The sequence below is a fragment of the Lotus japonicus genome, chromosome 5 (genome assembly GCF_012489685.1).
Source record: "Lotus japonicus ecotype B-129 chromosome 5, LjGifu_v1.2".
Classification (NCBI taxonomy): Eukaryota; Viridiplantae; Streptophyta; class Magnoliopsida; order Fabales; family Fabaceae; genus Lotus; species Lotus japonicus.
The window spans coordinates 22,003,231-22,020,903 of record NC_080045.1 but is presented as its reverse complement, the minus strand read 5'-3'; the positions used below and the strand labels follow the sequence as shown (position 1 = coordinate 22,020,903).

The 17,673-nt window shown below is 38.0% G+C and overlaps 2 protein-coding genes and 1 long non-coding RNA gene across 3 annotated transcripts; 1 reads left to right on the top strand and 2 right to left on the bottom strand.

Annotated features, from left to right (window-relative positions):
- The first annotated feature begins 37 nt into the window (after positions 1-37).
- On the top strand, positions 38-2,577 carry LOC130716624 (uncharacterized). Its single transcript, XM_057566605.1, has 2 exons — positions 38-172; positions 335-2,577. Exon 2 carries the CDS (start codon positions 344-346, stop codon positions 1,847-1,849), a length of 1,506 nt encoding a protein of 501 aa, XP_057422588.1. The 5' UTR covers positions 38-172; positions 335-343; the 3' UTR covers positions 1,850-2,577.
- An 8,178-nt stretch (positions 2,578-10,755) lies between these two features.
- On the bottom strand, positions 10,756-13,080 carry LOC130718519 (uncharacterized). The gene is made up of 3 exons (XR_009012705.1): positions 11,982-13,080; positions 11,598-11,730; positions 10,756-10,931 (listed from the first exon to the last, which is right to left on the bottom strand). It is a non-coding gene; the product is annotated as an uncharacterized LOC130718519 (long non-coding RNA).
- A 1,185-nt stretch (positions 13,081-14,265) lies between these two features.
- Positions 14,266-16,986, bottom strand: LOC130719305 (uncharacterized). Its single transcript, XM_057569929.1, has 2 exons — positions 15,067-16,986; positions 14,266-14,883 (listed from the first exon to the last, which is right to left on the bottom strand). Exons 1-2 carry the CDS (start codon positions 16,984-16,986, stop codon positions 14,266-14,268), a joined length of 2,538 nt encoding a protein of 845 aa, XP_057425912.1.
- Positions 16,987-17,673: the final 687 nt, after the last annotated feature.

The window sequence follows — 17,673 nt, the reverse complement described above, 5'->3', positions numbered from 1 at the left end:
ATTGTGGGGAATCCATTAGTTTGTAAAAGCAGTTCTACTGAAGGTTGCTCTGGATCAGCAACCCAACTTGAAAACAGATCTTCACCCACTATCTGCAAATTTCGGCGAACTCTTGCAGCCATTCTAGCTCCGGCAAACTCTTCCAGCCATTGCAAAACTCTTCCATCTTGCTGTAAGTTTTTTTTTACTTTAAAACTATTTTCTTCAATTAATTTTTAGGTTGTTTTTAGCTTATCATTTGAAAAATGTTGAGTAGTTTAGTTCTAGGGTCAATAATGTTAAGTTTGGATCTTGCTTTTCACAATTCTTTAATTTAGTATGTGTTAATTTTCAGAACCTAGTTATGGATCGTAGTTGGATGAGAGCTAATCGATTAAGTGATGAGTTTGACAATGGAGTGGTTGAATTTCTAGAATTTGCTGAAAAGAATCTTCCGAACAATAATGGACTTTTTCCATGTCCTTGTGTTTCTTGTGGGAACCGGGACCCAAAACTTACTAAGGATGAAATAAGGGACCATCTAGCTTGGAAAGGGATTTGTCAAAATTATACACAATGGATATGGCATGGTGAAGTAGTAACGCCTAGTGTATCACAAAGAGAGAAAGTATGTGTAGATATGGATGATTGGTTGGAAGACATGATACATGATATTGGAGAAGAATCCTTCAAGAGAGCACATGTGTATGATACTTTATGTAAAGACAAGGAAGAACCTTTGTACCCGGGATGCACAAACTTTACACGGTTGTCAGCTGTGTTAAGATTGTTTAATTTGAAGGCGAAAAATGGATGGAGTGATAAAAGTTTCACTGATTTGCTTGGATTGTTGAAAGAAATGCTTCCAGAAGGTAACACAATGCCGAATCGTCATTATGAAGCCAAGAAAGTATTGTGTCCGATGGGCATGGAGTATGAAAAAATACATGCATGCCCTAATGATTGCATCTTATACAGGAAAGAGTTTGAAACCTATGATCATTGTCCTAAGTGCAAGGCGTCGCGCTACAAAAAGAAAGATGGTGATTCTAGTGATGATGTGAGCACAAAGGGTCCTCCTGCAAAAGTGTTATGGTACCTACCAATAATTTCAAGGTTCAAGAGATTGTTATCTAATGCAAATGACGCAAAGAACCTTAGATGGCATGCCGAAGAGAGAAATCATGATGGACAAATTCGCCATGTAGTTGATTCTTTGCAATGGAAGAAATTTGATTTGAAGTTTCAAAATTTTGGCGAAGAGTCAAGAAACCTTAGACTTGGACTTGCTACCGATGGAATGAATCCGTATGGTAGTCTAAGTTGTAACCATAGTTCATGGCCTGTTCTCTTGATAATTTACAACCTATCTCCTTTGTTGTGCATGAAGCGTAAATATATGATGTTATCTATGATGATTCCGGGCCCAAAACAACCAGGAAACGACATTGATGTTTATCTAAGTCCGTTGATTGATGATTTAAGATTGTTGTGGGAGCAAGGAGTTGATGTTCTTGATGCGTATTCTGGTGAACATTTCAATATGCGTGCCATGTTGTTTTGCACCATCAACGACTTTCCGGCATACGGTAATTTGTCTAGTTACAGTGTTAAAGGGCATAAAGCGTGTCCTATATGTGAGAAAGATACAAGTTACCATCAGCTTAATCATGGAAGGAAGACTGTTTATCTTGGGCATCGGAAATTTTTAGACCGTCATCATCCATATCGTAAAAAGAAGAAAGCTTTCAATGGAAAATCAGAACATGGTGTTGCTGATAAGTGCAATTTTTACGTGTTTTTCATTATCATTATAGACACTTATTTGACTAGTATGCTTGCATTGTTGATCATTTTATCCTCAAAGTAGCTTGCTTAGAAAATATTTAGTTTTAGCATAAAAATAATGTAAATATTATGCTTTTAATATTTAATGTCTTAATTTTGATGTAGGAGTAAGATGATCACTTGAAGAAGGCTTGAATCTTGAGCAAGAAAATAAAGTGAGGAAAGTTGGCTCAAATTTAGCTTGAGCGGACTGGAAACAGAGATGAAAAATAAGCAAAGGAAAGAGTTCGCTCAAAAGTTGGCTCAAGCCACCACTTTACAGTAGATTTTCAGCATAGTTCGCTTGAGCTAACTTGAGTTAGCTTGAGCGGACTGAAGGCGGTCTTAACTACTTCAGCATGAAGAAAGGTTCGCTCGAGCCAACTTAGCTTGGCTTGAGCCAACTAAGGTCGGCCAGAAATTCTATAAAAGGCCAGACCCCGAAATTTTCAGGATCTCTTCCATATCTCTTCCATCTCTCTTCCATTTTTTCCTCCCTAAACATTCATAGGAGGCTGGGCTTCATGGGGGAAGGGTCCCTGGGTCTAGGATTGAAAGATTGAAGCTCCGGAGCGTGGCGGCGACCGCCGAAGGACCGTGACAACCTCTCGGAGGCGATGGAAAGCTTGGGAAAGCTTCTATCGCCGTGGATCCTTCGCCGTTCTTCTGGGTTTCATCTTTTCTTCCTTATCCCTTGTACTTGTTGTTTCTATTTTTGTATTTAGGATGTTATAACTTGATGCTTTGATTGTTGTAAACTCTTTTCATGAATGTAAATGATAATCTTTCATGTATGGTGTTTCTTTCTATGCTTCATGCTTCTAACCAATCAATTGATAATCAAAAGAGTTCACTAATTTATAAATAGATCGGAAGGTTGATATGAATTAGTGTATGCTTAGTTCAATGAAGGTAAAACACCTATGTCTTAGGTCACAATTTGTGTGTTAAAGTTTTGATTTATGTGCTTCAAGTATCACTGATTTGCGTTAGATTTCCGAGGACTAGCATGAGATCGGGAGATAAATGCAGGTCCGGTTCAAGAGAGAAACCACTCACTGAACCAATTGTCTTAAGGTGAGAATATCTTAGGTAAGAGCAATAGTGAATTTCCACGTGACAGGTGGGGTTCTGAGTTCTAACAGAAGTTTCCGGGTGAGAACGGAGATTCGCAAGCCTAGAATACCTTGTATTAGGATAGATTGGTCATTGGGAATGTCTTTGAGCGAGAACTTGAGTTATATTATTCCTTTTGGGTTTTCTAGATGGTAAGGGATTACGTCAAGGAATTCCAACTAATAGATTAACCTAGGCTAGGGATAGTTAGGTGGATAGCTCTCGGCATCATAAGTGAAATGAACCATTACATAAGTGTTTGAGTTGAAAACAATCAAAGGACTAGGTGACGACATATCTAAATACATTTTCTTCTTTGTTACCTCAGTAAACCTTCTTTTACTGCTTTCATTTATATTCAAAAACAACAAAAACAATTTTATCAAACATATTCTCATCTGCTCAAATCAATATTTAGCTCGTGGAACCAATGTTCACACAATCCCTGAGGACGATAAACCCGTATCTGCTTTGCTATGCTTGAATCATAAGGGTTTAGTTCCAAAGCAGTACTAACAAGGAAAAAACCTTTATCAGTTGCTCCAAAACCCTTGACTGGAGAGGAAGTTTATCAACGACAACAACATGTGAAGGTTATCTTTGGAAAGAAACAAAAGAAGCCTGCTGAAAAAAATATATGGAAAAAGAGGTCGGTGTTCTTTGATCTTCCATATTGGTCAAGTCTTGATATAAGACATTGCATTGATTTGATGCATGTAGAGAAAAATGTTTGCGAAAGTCTAATTGGAACACTTCTTCACATTAAAGGCAAGACAAAAGATGGGTTAAGTGCTCGTTTAGATTTGGCTGATATGGGTATACGACAACAGTTAACTCCACAACAGATAGGTGACAAGACATATTTGCCTCCAGCATGTCACACTTTATCTAAAAAAGAGAAAATAAGTTTTTGTGAGTGTTTACAAGGTATCAAAGTACCGCAAGGTTACTCATCAAATATCAAGAGACTTGTATCAATGAAAGATCTCAAGTTATTTGGCTTAAAATCTCATGACTTTCATGTTTTGATGCAACAACTACTACCAGTGGCTATTCGTGGAATATTGCCTACTAAAGTTAGGAAAACTATAACTAGGCTGTGCTTATTCTTCAATGCAATATGTAGTAAAGTCATTGATCCATTGAAGTTAGACGAGTTGGAAAATGAGGCTGCAGTCATCTTGTGTCAATTGGAGATGCATTTTCCTCCTTCATTTTTTGACATTATGGAACACTTGATTGTTCATTTGGTAAGGGAGATTAGATTGTGTGGTCCAGTTTGTTTAAGGTGGATGTATCCAGTAGAGCGGTACATGAAGATCCTAAAAGGGTATACTATGAATCCACACCGTCCGGAAGCCTCGATTGTAGAAAGGTACATTGCAGAAGAAGCTATTGAGTTTTGTTCGAACTATTTGTCAGAAGCGGATGCTATTGGGGTTCCAAAGTCTCGTCATGACGGAAGATGTGAAGGTATGGGTACACAGGGTTTAAATGTCAAGTGCATGACTTGGAAGGTACTTCATCCAGCGCATTTGTATATATTGAATAACACTGATGAAGTTCAACCTTACTTATCTGCCCACAAAAGCTTTATAAAGGAAAAGTACCCCAAGATGAATGAAAAATGGTTGTTAAAAGAGCACAATAAGAGTTTCTCTGAATGGTTTAAAGAAAAAATTGCTAATGATGGAAGTGCTTCCGATACAATAAAACGACTCTCATTTGAGCCTAAATGTAACGTTATGACTTGGAGTGCATATGATATTAATAAAACTTCCTTTTATACAAAATCAAAGGATGATAGAAGTACTATGCAAAATAGTGGGGTTATGGTTGTGGCTGAGTCCATGCACTTCTGTAGTTCAAAAGATAAAAGACCTATAATGGCATCTACACCGTACTTTGGGGTGATTGAAGAGATTTGGGAGGTTGATTATGTTACATTTACAGTGCCTGTATTTAAATGCAAGTGGGTTGATATTTCCAGCGGTGTAAGAATTGATGAATTTGGATACACACTGGTTGATCTTTCCAAGGTAGCTTATAGGGATGAACCTTTCATTATGGCATCCCAAGCAAAACAAGTGTTTTATGTCACAGATCCTTCTAACAAAAGGTGGTCGGTGGCTCTACAACCAAAAGCCACACATGGTAGTGATGAAACCCTTCACATTTCTGAGATTCCTTCTTTTGCAACAAATGTGCTTACCTCCAATGAAGAAAATGATGAAAATGACGTAGATGATGTGCAAGTTACTCGTTTGGATCATGAAGAAGGGATATGGGAGAGCTAGTAAGTTTTCATTTTTTGTTGAAATAAGTTAGTAAATTCAGTACCCATGTCTTTGAAGCGTTATATGTACTTGATTAATTAGTTTATATGTGCTTTGATTTGTGCTTTGATTCTGAAATGTTTTTATGTTGCTTAAACAGATACATGGCTGATTCAACCAACATCCCTCATTTGTCTAGTGAACCCAGTCATTCGTCTAGTGAACCTAAAAAGAGAATGGTTAGAGGTTGCACTAAGATGATGAAAATTGCCAAAGTTCGGAAAACAGGTGTGAAATTGAAGATTGAGTTTGATCCACAAACTGGGAATTGCTATGGTGAAAATTATGCAGTGTTTAAGAGTTATGCATCATTCCTTGCTCGAAGTTCTTGTAGTATTTTAATAGATGAGTGGCGGTTGGTCCCTGATGACATAAAAAATTCAATGTGGGATGATCTCAAGGTATTATTGTTGTATTTTTAATTCACTATTTACCCATTCATTTTGTATCAATTGATCTTAGGTACTAACACCAACTTTTTTTAATGTATATAGCTTCATTTTGATATTAGAGAAAGTGATGATCCAAACAAGTGTGATTTGAAGAAAAAATGGCTAACGTTGATGGGGGAACGATGGAGAGGTTTTAAGGCACAACTCACATCCGACTATATCAATAACCCCAACCCCGATCGCCTTCCTCCGTATGAAATGTACCCTTTTATTAAAGAAGATGTATGGGTGAAGTTTTGTGAGTCTCGAAATACCTCTGCATTTAAGGTTAGTAGTAATAATATTTTTTTTCCTAGTAAGAGCTACCAAGTTAATTTTGTTTTTTGTAGTTTTAATTATCAAATGTTTCCACTTGTTGAGTTGTTTGTGACATATGTTTCCACTTGTTTCCAATTTTGTGAGGCACCAATTTTCTGAAACTGCTGTGATTTTTCAGTAACCTTGCTTATGTGTTGGCTTTCTATTGTTAACAAACAAATTTAGGAAAAAAGTCAAAAGGGTAGGACTAATGTGGCTAAGAATCTTCACCCACATACATTATCTCGTGGAGGATATGATTTGCTTGAGCGGAAAATGATTAAAGAAAAGAGTCAAGAACTAGATGCATTAGGAGAACTAGATTGTATTCCATCTCCACCGTCACGTCATGACAAATGGAAGAGAGCACGACAAAAGCGAGGGGGAGAATACATATCAGAGGCTACACGACTTGTTGCTGAGAAAATTGTAAGTAAAATACTTTTCCCATGATTACTTTCTAATTATGGTTGTATGTGTTCCTTGTATGCAGCATCCTTCTTTTCCACTAATGAAATATTAAATTTATGTGTTCTGACAATCTATGTTTTGCAAATGTAGGACTCACTGGTTGAAGAGAATGAAAATGCAAGACAATCTATGTTTTGCAAATGTAAATTTGTGTCTTCTTTTATTTATTTTTAATCCAAATATATCTTACTTAACACACTTATTGTTCTTCCATACTTATAGAGGGCATTGGCAATTAATAATCATTTGTCCTAAAGACAATACCCTAGTACTCCTTTGTTCATTACACAATGATCTTCATTCACCAATGAAGGATATTGTTACAAAGTAAGTGTATATTTTATGTCGCTTTTGTTATATAATATTATGTCCTATTACACTGAAATGTTTAATTTTCTTTGATGATTGTTTTCAATTTTTTTGATATAGAGCTATGGAGGTTTATCAAATGGCCCAGGGTAAAAGAATAAAGCCTCAATGGCTTCATCCCAAAGTAAGTGTTGTTGTTGTTTATGCGTCTTTAATATGTAAAGTCACGATATATATTCAGTGTATAAAAATTGAATTCATTTGTAGGCAAGGTTGCAGCCTAATGGGAATGATTGTGGATATTATGTGATGAAGAATATGCTTGACATTGTATCTGCTAATATTACTAAGTCTTGGATTGAGGTATTCTAATTTTATGAGAAGTTAAATGTTTGTCTCCTGTTGAGTTCTTCATCAAAATGTTACAAAACATGTATTTTAACCCATTGTACAAATTGCAGGTATTCAATGATCCAACAGAATTAACAAAACAAGAGTTATATGATTTGCGAAACAGTTGGGCAACTTGTTTTCTTGACTTGCTTAAGCCTTAGAATTTATCAGGTATGTATTTAAAGTTTGTGCCTAAACTGTCTGAATTCCCTTTATTGGCTCATGCTTTATCCCTTGTAGAGTGGTTAAAGTTCTAAATTCTGAGATCAATAGATTTGGGATTGTGGTATTTATTTTGTCATATATGTATTCATAAGTACCCTCTAATTTTACCTCACACTACTACTAGTTCCTATTTATGCACTTTTCTGTGACTTTGTTTACCAAGGGTTTATCACTGATGTGCTGCTTAGTTGATTAAAGTTAGAATCTGTGAATCATGTAACATTTTTAACAATTTATTGTTGATATATGCTAATGTGCTGCGTTAGTTGATTAAAGCTTTTCCACTGTTTTGCAAGTGAAATATTCCAGATTGATGCTGCTAATGCTTGTTTCTGCGCTTGGACATCCTATGATTGGTGCTGCTAATGTGAAATTTGGTTTCTGCTATACCACTGCCATATCACCACTAGTTTTCAAGCTGAAGGGAATTTCAATTCTTCTTGTGGGTAGCTTGTTATAGTCAATGGGATACTCATGTCTTTAATTTGCTGCACTTGTTACTGATGTAGATGTTTTCACATCTTTTTATTTCTTGTGCTTTTGTGCATTTGTCTCTGCACCTTTTTAGTCTAGTTTTTGATTCACTTAGTCTTTGTTTTGGCTATGCTACTCGTTGTTTAGCTGAAATACTAATTAAACCTTTAGTGATACCAAACTCTAATATTAGTTTGCTACCCTTCACTTCATTTCTTCATCATTTTTTTAGCACTTTGCTGATCTATTTATATTTGGCAATGTTGTTGATATTCAGCTAAAATTTCTGTAAAAAAACCGCAAAAAAATAGAAAAAAAAGATCTCACAACGGTTAGAAAGCTGATGTAAATATGAAAAAAAAAATGAGACTTTTCACATCGGATATTTTTTCTAAACCGTTGTGAAAACAATACTTTTCACATCGGTTATTTGGTTTTAACCGTTGTGAAAACAGGACTTTTAACATCGGTTATATGTCGCGACTGATGTGAAATCTATACATTTCACAACGGTTATTTACTCCCAAGCGTTGTGAAAACATGACTTTTCACATCGGTTATGTGTCGTGACCGATGTGAAAAATTAATACCCGATGTGAAAAGGTGGGGACATACCACATCACCTTTACCCACATCGGTTTTCCAACCGATGTGAAAAGTACTTTTCAACCGATGTGAAAAGTCCTTTTTGTAGTAGTGGCTGTTTTGAGCCTATTTTCATAAGTTATTCAGAATAGCTTATGAAAAACAGCTTATGCTTATGTATAACTTATTTTCAATTTATTTCAATAAATTTTTTAAAATAGCTTATGAATAAGAACTTATGTCATAAGCGCTTAATTAAGATGTTTTCCCAAACAGGGCCTAAAACCAAATAGTTTTTTCAAACAGTAGCGACTGAGTTCAAACTTTGTCTTGGGGAGAGAGAATTTCAAACTTAATGTTTAAAATTTCGTTTAGTAAAATATTAGTCTTGAAAAATCTAATGACATATGTCGTTTTTATTGAGCTGATTTTGGGATTTAAGTGTTCACCTATATTTAAGTTTCTAAATTTTGTGATAAATTTCTAAACATATTATTGTCTCTTAATAATATCAATTAGGTGGGCCCATTTTCCCCGTGGAGACTGGTGGCCAAATGACAAAAAATAATATCAATTAAGGGAGTAAGCGAGTACAGTTTGATCATGAACCCGACCAATCTGTACCGATCCAAACACATTTTGGTGGGTTAAATTGGGTCATTGGATCGATCGAGAATTTTTTTACTGCATCTGATCACCAGCAGTTCAAATATCGAGTTAGGGGATTAAAAATCCATGCCCAATACTATTCGAAAAAAATTTACCATTAAGCCGAAGAAGTCGAGCTCATTACATTTACACAATTAGGAGACATGTTCGCTGCTAGCTAGTTGGTTTTTTTTTACTAGCCAATATTTTTTCTTTTTTTGGGGGGAGGGGTTTTTATTTATCCTCTGCAGGGATTGAGCCTTGCATTTGCATCTCCATGTCCCTCGGCTCTTACTACTTGAGCTATCATTTGATACAACTAGCTAGATGTTATTTAACATTATGTTGCTATTTTGTTTTAACGAAAACTATAGGAGTTTTTTTTTTATTTTTTTTTTTACATCGGAAAGATAAATTGCACCTTATATGAATTGACCCTTGGACCTCCCAAGCCCAACCCACATGCATCATAACTCTTACAAATTGAGCTATCATTTGGGGATTAAACTTGGAGAGCACTAATACTCTATGACTTAAGTTAATGTTTATTTTAGGGAAGACCAAAGTTACTTATGAATTTAACCTGTTTGTGCTTGTTTTGGAGATATTAGTTTTAGTTTTGTGTTGGATTATATGGAATGTTTTGGTCTTTTAGAGATGTATCCTCTATTGGGGCAATCCTATTTGATTGGGGTGTGGTAAAGTTAGCTTCAGGGGTTAAAACAACCACTGTAACCATTGCGACGGGAACCTATTGGATGATGTTGGATTATATGGAGTTTCTATATTTTTCTAATTTTTAATTTTAAAAAAAATTGTGCAAATTCTGAAATAGTATTATTTTATTTTGAACTCGACCACTCGAACCGAACTAATCTCATATAGATCAGATTGGTTTGTTTCGTGTCCAGAAGCAAAAATCAGATAATCCAAAGAACCTAAACCGAATTTGTTTCATTGATTCCGACATTTAAATATCCTTTATCTGAACCGCGTCCGATACCAAATTACCAATAGCCAGCCTCAACGAGACAACAAATTCTTGAAACAACAAATCACAAGAAATCATCTCCATTGCACTTCCCAAGATATTAAAGAAGCATTAGAATTATCGCATTGGAGAATATAAATAATTTTTTTTTCTAAAACAAAAGATATTATTGATATTAGGAAGGAAACTCATGAGAACAACTCTCTCATGAAATAAAGATGAAACTCTGAATAAAACACCCCCTCTATAAAAATATAAAGGCGAAAAATGAATTTTTGCAATAGCATACCCTAATTAGCAGTGGAGTTGGGGAGATGGCTCTATAAACATATCGAAACATCTTTATATAATCAATGACATTAAAATATATTTTTTTTGTGTTCAACAACAAAAATATTATAACTATGACAGTGCATAAAGTGCTTACAAAACAACATGCTGTTCCGGTGGTTATTGCATTTGCATGAGTACGTTGCCTAAATTATGATATTTTTTTTTTATCTAAGACCGGCATTCTCCTTTGAAGACAATTTTGTTCGAACCGAAAACATTCACATCATAAATAAAGTAAACTAATGGTAGTTGAACCATGAATGGAATCGTTAATTGAAATATTTATTTTCTAACTTGTAAATTGTATTGTTTCATGTATTCTACGATATAAATATTCAAAAACTCAAGTCATAAATAAAAATGTTACTAGTATAGGTCATATAATAACCTTCAAAATAATTAAAGATGACATTTGCAAACTTTCCATCCCTTCAAAGCACTTTTCTACTTGTGATCTTCTTGGGGCATCTCACTTGATCAACATTGAATAGCCTTCTGTAAAAGTGAAACTTGAAATGGTGAGTGAAACCGTTAAAGACTCAAAGTGGAGACTGTGAATAATTTGAAAATCATATGAGTATTTCTTAGGGTTAAAATTTAACTCCCTCTACCTTTTTTAAGAAAAAAGTGCAAAAAAACTCCAAAATGCACAAAAATGAAACCGCGTCCAATACGATACAATACTAATTGATTTAACTCCCTCTACGTGTTTATGGACTTGTGTATGAATTGATCGATCCAACACAAAATCATAATTCATCCAATACGATACAATACTAATTGATTTACCCAGATTCAGGGCACAATTTGATATATTAATAGATTTGAATCGCACAAACATGAAAAATGAGTTGAATTGCGATACAAATCGTTGTATCTTATGCTCACTTACTACCATGAATTAAATCTTCATTGTTTCATTTTAAACTAATTGGTGCCACTATTTACTATAACTTACGTCTGTGTATAGTTAAAACTTATTTCTCTATTATTTTTTATATTACCCTTCAACTTTATGTAAAGGCATTAACGAATCCATGAGAAATTAACACATTCATAGACTATTTTGTGAGAAAGATCAAAACAAAATAAATTTTCTTTCCACAGCTAAGAAATTAAAAAAGATTAAAAAAACAATTATTTTAATGTAAATAATGTTACCTCTGGATCTTCATCTTCTGACTTGTTGTTATAAGGTGGACCACCACAACAAGAACAAAAAGCCGCCACGATCACTACACCTATGGTGATAGCCGCTAATACAAGCTCTTTCATCGTGGGTGAGAGGAAGAAACTGCGAAAAGCATGAATTCAAAGATTAGTTGTTGCATTCAAAATATATAAAACTATTTTTATAAAGGTAAAGAGAAAGAACAAGTACTAAGCCATGCACCATATCAACACGCTGGGAACACAGAACGGTGAATGAAGGACATTGAAAATCACAGCCCCAACAACAGCAGCATCAAAATTCAAAAGTACACTCACAGAACAACAAACATCTCCAAACCAAGGAAGTAAGGTAAGAGAAGAGAGGCAACCTACCTTTGTGGCGTTCACTGTGCTCACAACTCGTTGGAGAGGGAAAGGAGAAGGCGCGAATGTGTGCTGCCAAGTGATTAGGGCAGGAACTTACACGAGGCAACCTATAGGGTTGAAATTGGGCTTACTGCTGGTTACTTTAAAAAAATTCAAAATCTAAGGCAGATTTGTTACTCGTAATAGGAATCTTCTAGATATGGCATCTAATCTTAGCCTATTTAAAGATATGATTCATAATAAGAAAACTCAACAATCTTATATCTAAATGGATCACCAAATTAAAATAAAGGTGCCGATAGATCAGGCATAATCACCGTTAGATTTAATATATTTTAATTGAACGGTTAAAATTGAATGAATGCCAAAAGGGTAAAAACGTAAATGAACAATCCTAAGACCCCTTTCTACTCCTTGCTTGTGGAAACTCTCAGTGGCTAACAAGTAACAACAGAGTCATATCCAGTCTCCTTCATCAACTGTCGGTGGCAAACCCAGAGGTGGTGGTGGCAGCGCGACTTCAGAGAGGAGGCAGTGGTGGTGTCGGTTTCAGATCGGAGATGTGGGAGATGGAGGCTGGTTCGCGTTTTGAGGAGAAGGGTTCGGTTGTGGTGGGTTGACACGGTTGCGAGGGTGAAGGGAAGAGAGGGCTCGGTGGTGGTTGATTTGGAAGAGAGGAAGCTGTGGTGGTGCGATTTGGACAGAGAGGAAGAGGGAGGAGTTGACGGCGCCGGAAACGGGAGTAAGAGGACACGAATCTGGAAAGGGGAATATGGAGATGATGTCGCGGTTATGGCCGATTTGGGTTCGAAGCTTCTGGGTTGCGATTTGAACCTTCTAGGCTTTGCTTTGAAGATCTGGGTTGTGAATTTGGGGAAAATGTTGAAGAATTGAGGGTTTAGGGTGGGAAGTGAAGAGTTTTGTTTTTCCCTTCACCATCACGCGATTATTTGCCTTTGCTTTTGTTGCTCGCTGCGTGAAATTGCTGATCGACGATTTTGATCCTTGTTTTTGTTGTTCAATTTAGGGGTGTTGTGTCTTTAGAGACATAGTGCAATGACTGTACATGATTGCTTTGATAAAGAAATCATTATGCATATGCAGGTTTTTGGATCAAATATTAGAGAAGAGAATAGGTGGAAGCAAGAGCTAGTATTTATATTTTTTTTACAAACCAGTATTTGTTGATTTTGAAGGGTGGTTGATTTTTTTGTGACGAACTAGTACCTGTGCTTTTTCTTTTTTTAGCTTTATTTGCATTTGGTACTTTGAGGGTGGGGATTGATGGCATTTATGGGTGCTATTGGAGATGGTGCTGTGGGTGCGGTTGGAGATGGTTGAGTGATGAATATGGTGTTTGTGAGGGTGAACTAGCTTGGCATCAACAAGAAGGAGGGAGAGTGAGAGGTAGAAGAAGAAAAAGAGAATAAGTCTAAAATACTAAAATACCCCCTGGTGCACCGGTGGACCAAAATAAAAGTTGCCCATCCTAGTGGGCACCTAAAATAAAATATTTCTTTTCATCATGATATTTTTTTTCCTTTAACCACCGGTCTCCACGGGAAAAGGCCCCACGTAACTGATCTGGCTCGGGATACGGTAGTGATGTCCCTGACCACAAATGTATTAATTTTTAAATTAGAGGGGATCGAACCCAGACTAAAAAACTAAGCGAAATCCCTTAAGAAAATGATAAATGTTAGATATTTCTGCTGCGTCTATTAGTTTTAACCGCAGATATTAAAAATGGGTATTAATCAAAATTAGTCATGCCCATTTACATACCATGTGATTTTCTTTTCTCAAATGTGTTATTGATGAGTTAATGGTGGTGCCGGTGCGGCAAAGAGAGAACGGAGAACGCCAATTTTGCCACCTCCTCTTTAAATTATTTTTATTTTTTATAAATATTTAATTTGAAAATATTTTATTAATATATTTAATAATGAAGAAGGTTTTTTTTAGAAAATCTTTCTATTTGGTCTATCACTGAGGTCCGTAGGGGTCTCCATCCTATTGCATGTAATTTTTGTAGTTAATTAGGTATGTTTGGTTCTGCCACTACAAAAAAAACTTGTTTTTAGTGGCCCTAAATTTGTGGCATTTACCAAAAAATGCCACTAGTTTATATTATTCTGGCATTTAATTAGAATGCCACTGATTTAAGAACAGATTTCTAGCTAATTAGTAGCTATTTTGCAGCAAATTACTCTGACATTTATTTAGAATGCCACTACTGCATTCACACCTAATTTGTAGCTATTTGACAGCAAATTACTTTGGCATTTATTTAGAATGCCACTACTGCATTCACACCTAATTTGCTGGGGTTGGTGAGTGTTTCCTGAATCACGCTTCGGTTATTCCCGGGTTTTTTGTTGCTAGCCAACTTAGCTAGGGCATCAGCCCTTTGATTTTGTGTCCTCGGCACGTACTCGACCACAATCTCCTTTATTTGACTCATAAGCGATCGTACGCACTCTAGATACTTTATCAAAGCCGGTTCTTTGACCTGGAACTCCCCATTAACCTGATTTGCCACTAACAACGAGTCCGTCCTTACCAACAAACTGTCAATTTGCACCTCGATCGCCAGCTTTAGTCCTACAATTAGAGCTTCATATTCCGCTTGGTTGTTACTGGCCTTGAACTGGAATCTGAGAGATTGCTCCAACACCAGTTCTCCCGGCCCCTGCAGTGTGACTCCGGCTCCACTTCCGTTGTCGTTCGACGAACCATCGACGAACAACGCCCATTGTGTGTTTACTCTTTCTCCTTCCTCGGGTGTCAATTCTACCACAAAATCTGCCAAGGTCTGCGCCCCAACTCTCCCCCTTTTATCATACTGCAATCCATACCCTGACAGCTCCACTAACCATGCGACGAGCCTTCCTGACAAATCTGGTTTCTACAATACCTGTCTCAAAGGAAGGTCATTTCTCACCTTTACCTGAAAACTTTGAAAGTAGGGTCGCAAACGTCTGGCGGTGAATAGGACGGGGAGCGCCGCCTTTTCTATCTTTTGATACCTCATTTCGGCCCCTTGAAACGTGTGGCTGACAAAGTAAACTATTTTATGTTCCCCGTCTACCTCCTGAAGGATTACAGAGCTGATCGCGTGATCTCCCACGGAGAAGTACAAATGCAGGGGAAGACCTTGGACGAGTTTTGAAAGGACAGGTGGTGCTGACAACATTTCCTTGAGGCGAGTAAAAGCTTCTTCACATTCTGGACTCCACTCGAATGCTGCGTTCTTCTTAAGGCATTTGAAAAACGGAGCTGGCTTATCACCCGAATGAGGCAGAAATCGAGACAAAGCTGCGATTCGCCCGGTTAGCCGCTGCACCTCTTTCACATTGCTTGGGCTCTTCATCTCCCGTATTGCCTTGCACTTGTCAGGATTAATCTCAATCCCTCTTGACGTAATCACGAAGCCTAAAAATTTACCCCATTGTATTCCGAAAGAACATTTCTCCGGATTGAGCCTCATGTCGTACTTCCGGATTTTGCCAAAGGCTTCCGATAGGTCCTCGTGGTGAGACGACCCCAGAACTGACTTAACGATCATGTCATCGACGTACACTTCCATATTCCTTCCTACTTGCCCTTCAAACACCCTGTCCATCAGTCGCTGATACGTAGCCCCAGCGTTTTTCAACCCAAAAGGCATGGTCTGATAACAGTAATTTACCCTTGCGGTCATGAAAGCCGTTTTTTCTTCGTCAGATGGATGCATTTTGATTTGATGGTACCCCGAATATGCATCCATTAAACTCAGAAGTTCATTCCCGGAGGCTCCATCCACCAGTTTATCTATGCTAGGTAGAGGGTAGGAATCCTTCGGACATGCCTTATTTAGGTCTGTGTAATCCACACACATTTTCCATTTACCGTTTGCTTTTTTGACCATTACCACGTTCGCCAACCAGGTAGGGTACTTAATTTCAAGAATAAAATCCGCTGCGAGTAGCTTGTTCACCATTTGCTGGGTCGCCTTCTCCTTTTCATCGCCCATGCGTCGCCGAGACTGGGTTACCGTCTTCGCCCCTGGATTCAGTGCTAATCTATGACAGATGAAGTTCGGGTCTATGCCAGGCATATCCTTGTTACTCCAGGCGAAAAGGTCCAGGTTCTCTCCCAACAACTTTGACAACCTCTGTTCCTGGCTTTCACTTAGCCTGGTCCCTATTTTGAGTATCTTCTCGCCAAACTTCAACTCTTTGGTTTCTTCTATCGGGGTGGGTCTATTGACTCGCCCCTCGCCCCTTGGATCCAAGCTGTCCTCCTGAGCCTCTACTTCGTTACAATGATGTCTTGTTGAGGCGTTTTTCTTACCATACCGATCCACAGTGTTACAGTAACACTCCCTTGCAACCCTTTGGTCCACCACAATCCGTCCTATTCGCCCGCTTGCCAACGGGTACTTCACTGCTAGATGAGCTGTTGAAGTCACGGCGCACAGTCGGTTCAAAGTGTTCCTTTCAACGATCGCGTTGTATGAACCTTCTGCCTTTAAGACCAAGTATTTTACTGTTAGTTTTTTGGCATCCTCGCCCTCACCGAATGTGGTATCAAGATCTATGACTCCTTTTACCCACACTCGTTCACCTGCGAATCCTACCAAGGTCCCTTCATACGGAATAAGGTATCCTTCTCCTATTTCGAGCTGCGTAAACGCTCCGCCATAGATGATATCTGCTGAGCTCCCCTGGTCCAGGAGCGTTCGTTGTACGTCGAAGTTGTTAACCCGAAGGGAGATCACGATCGGGTCATCCAGATGTGGTTTTAAACTGAAAAAATCAGCAGGTGAAAACGTGATGTTTGGATGCTGGAAACCGAAAGGCGCTTCTGCGACCACATTTACCGTTCTGAGGTATCTCTTGCGCGCTGCACTAGTGATTCCTCCTTCGCTAAAGTCATCGGCGATTGTGCCTACCTCGCCGATCGTAGACGGTTTGTTGCGCTGCGTTCGCAACTGCATGTTGTAAAGCTCTGCATTTTCCGGTATCATGACCAGAAACTTGGTGATAAGCACACCACTCCTCCGTCATCCTATCCCTCGCCGAAGAAGACTCTAACTTCCTCACGGAACCTCGGTAGCTTTTCCTGTATAATCCGCTAGGTTTTAACGCCGCGTCAACTATGGTAACTGCCTCATCTTGTTGTTCCAAATGGCCAACGACTTCACCGATCAATTTTTGCCAAATTCTGTCAGCCTCCAATTCTGGAAACTACGTGCTCACGCTTGCTGGCATTTACTTGTCCTGCTCGTCTCGTTCCTGCGGGCTTACGTCTTGTTTTGGCTGATCGCGCACACGCTTTGACTCTCTTCCACGCAATCGATGATACCCTCCCATCGAACCGATTCCGATGGTGGCTCCTATCAACTCAAGAAAATTCCACAAGAGATTTTGCACCTTCCTTGAAATCGTGATCCACGTTGTCCGGGAATCGAAATCTACCGATCCCCACAGACGACGCCAATGTTCCGGTCAAGAACATAGAATCAAGGCATGGTTCCTAGAGTGTGTGGAGTGTGATCGGAAATCTTAGAGAGATGAACTCCTAACTATTTTAGAGAGAGAAAATATAACTGAATTTCAATGCTGTTATTGCCAAATGAGCTAAGAGTCCCTTACAATTGCTAACCGTCCCCTATTTATAGATTTGGGGTTGGGCCTTCGTGTCTTTAATCTGT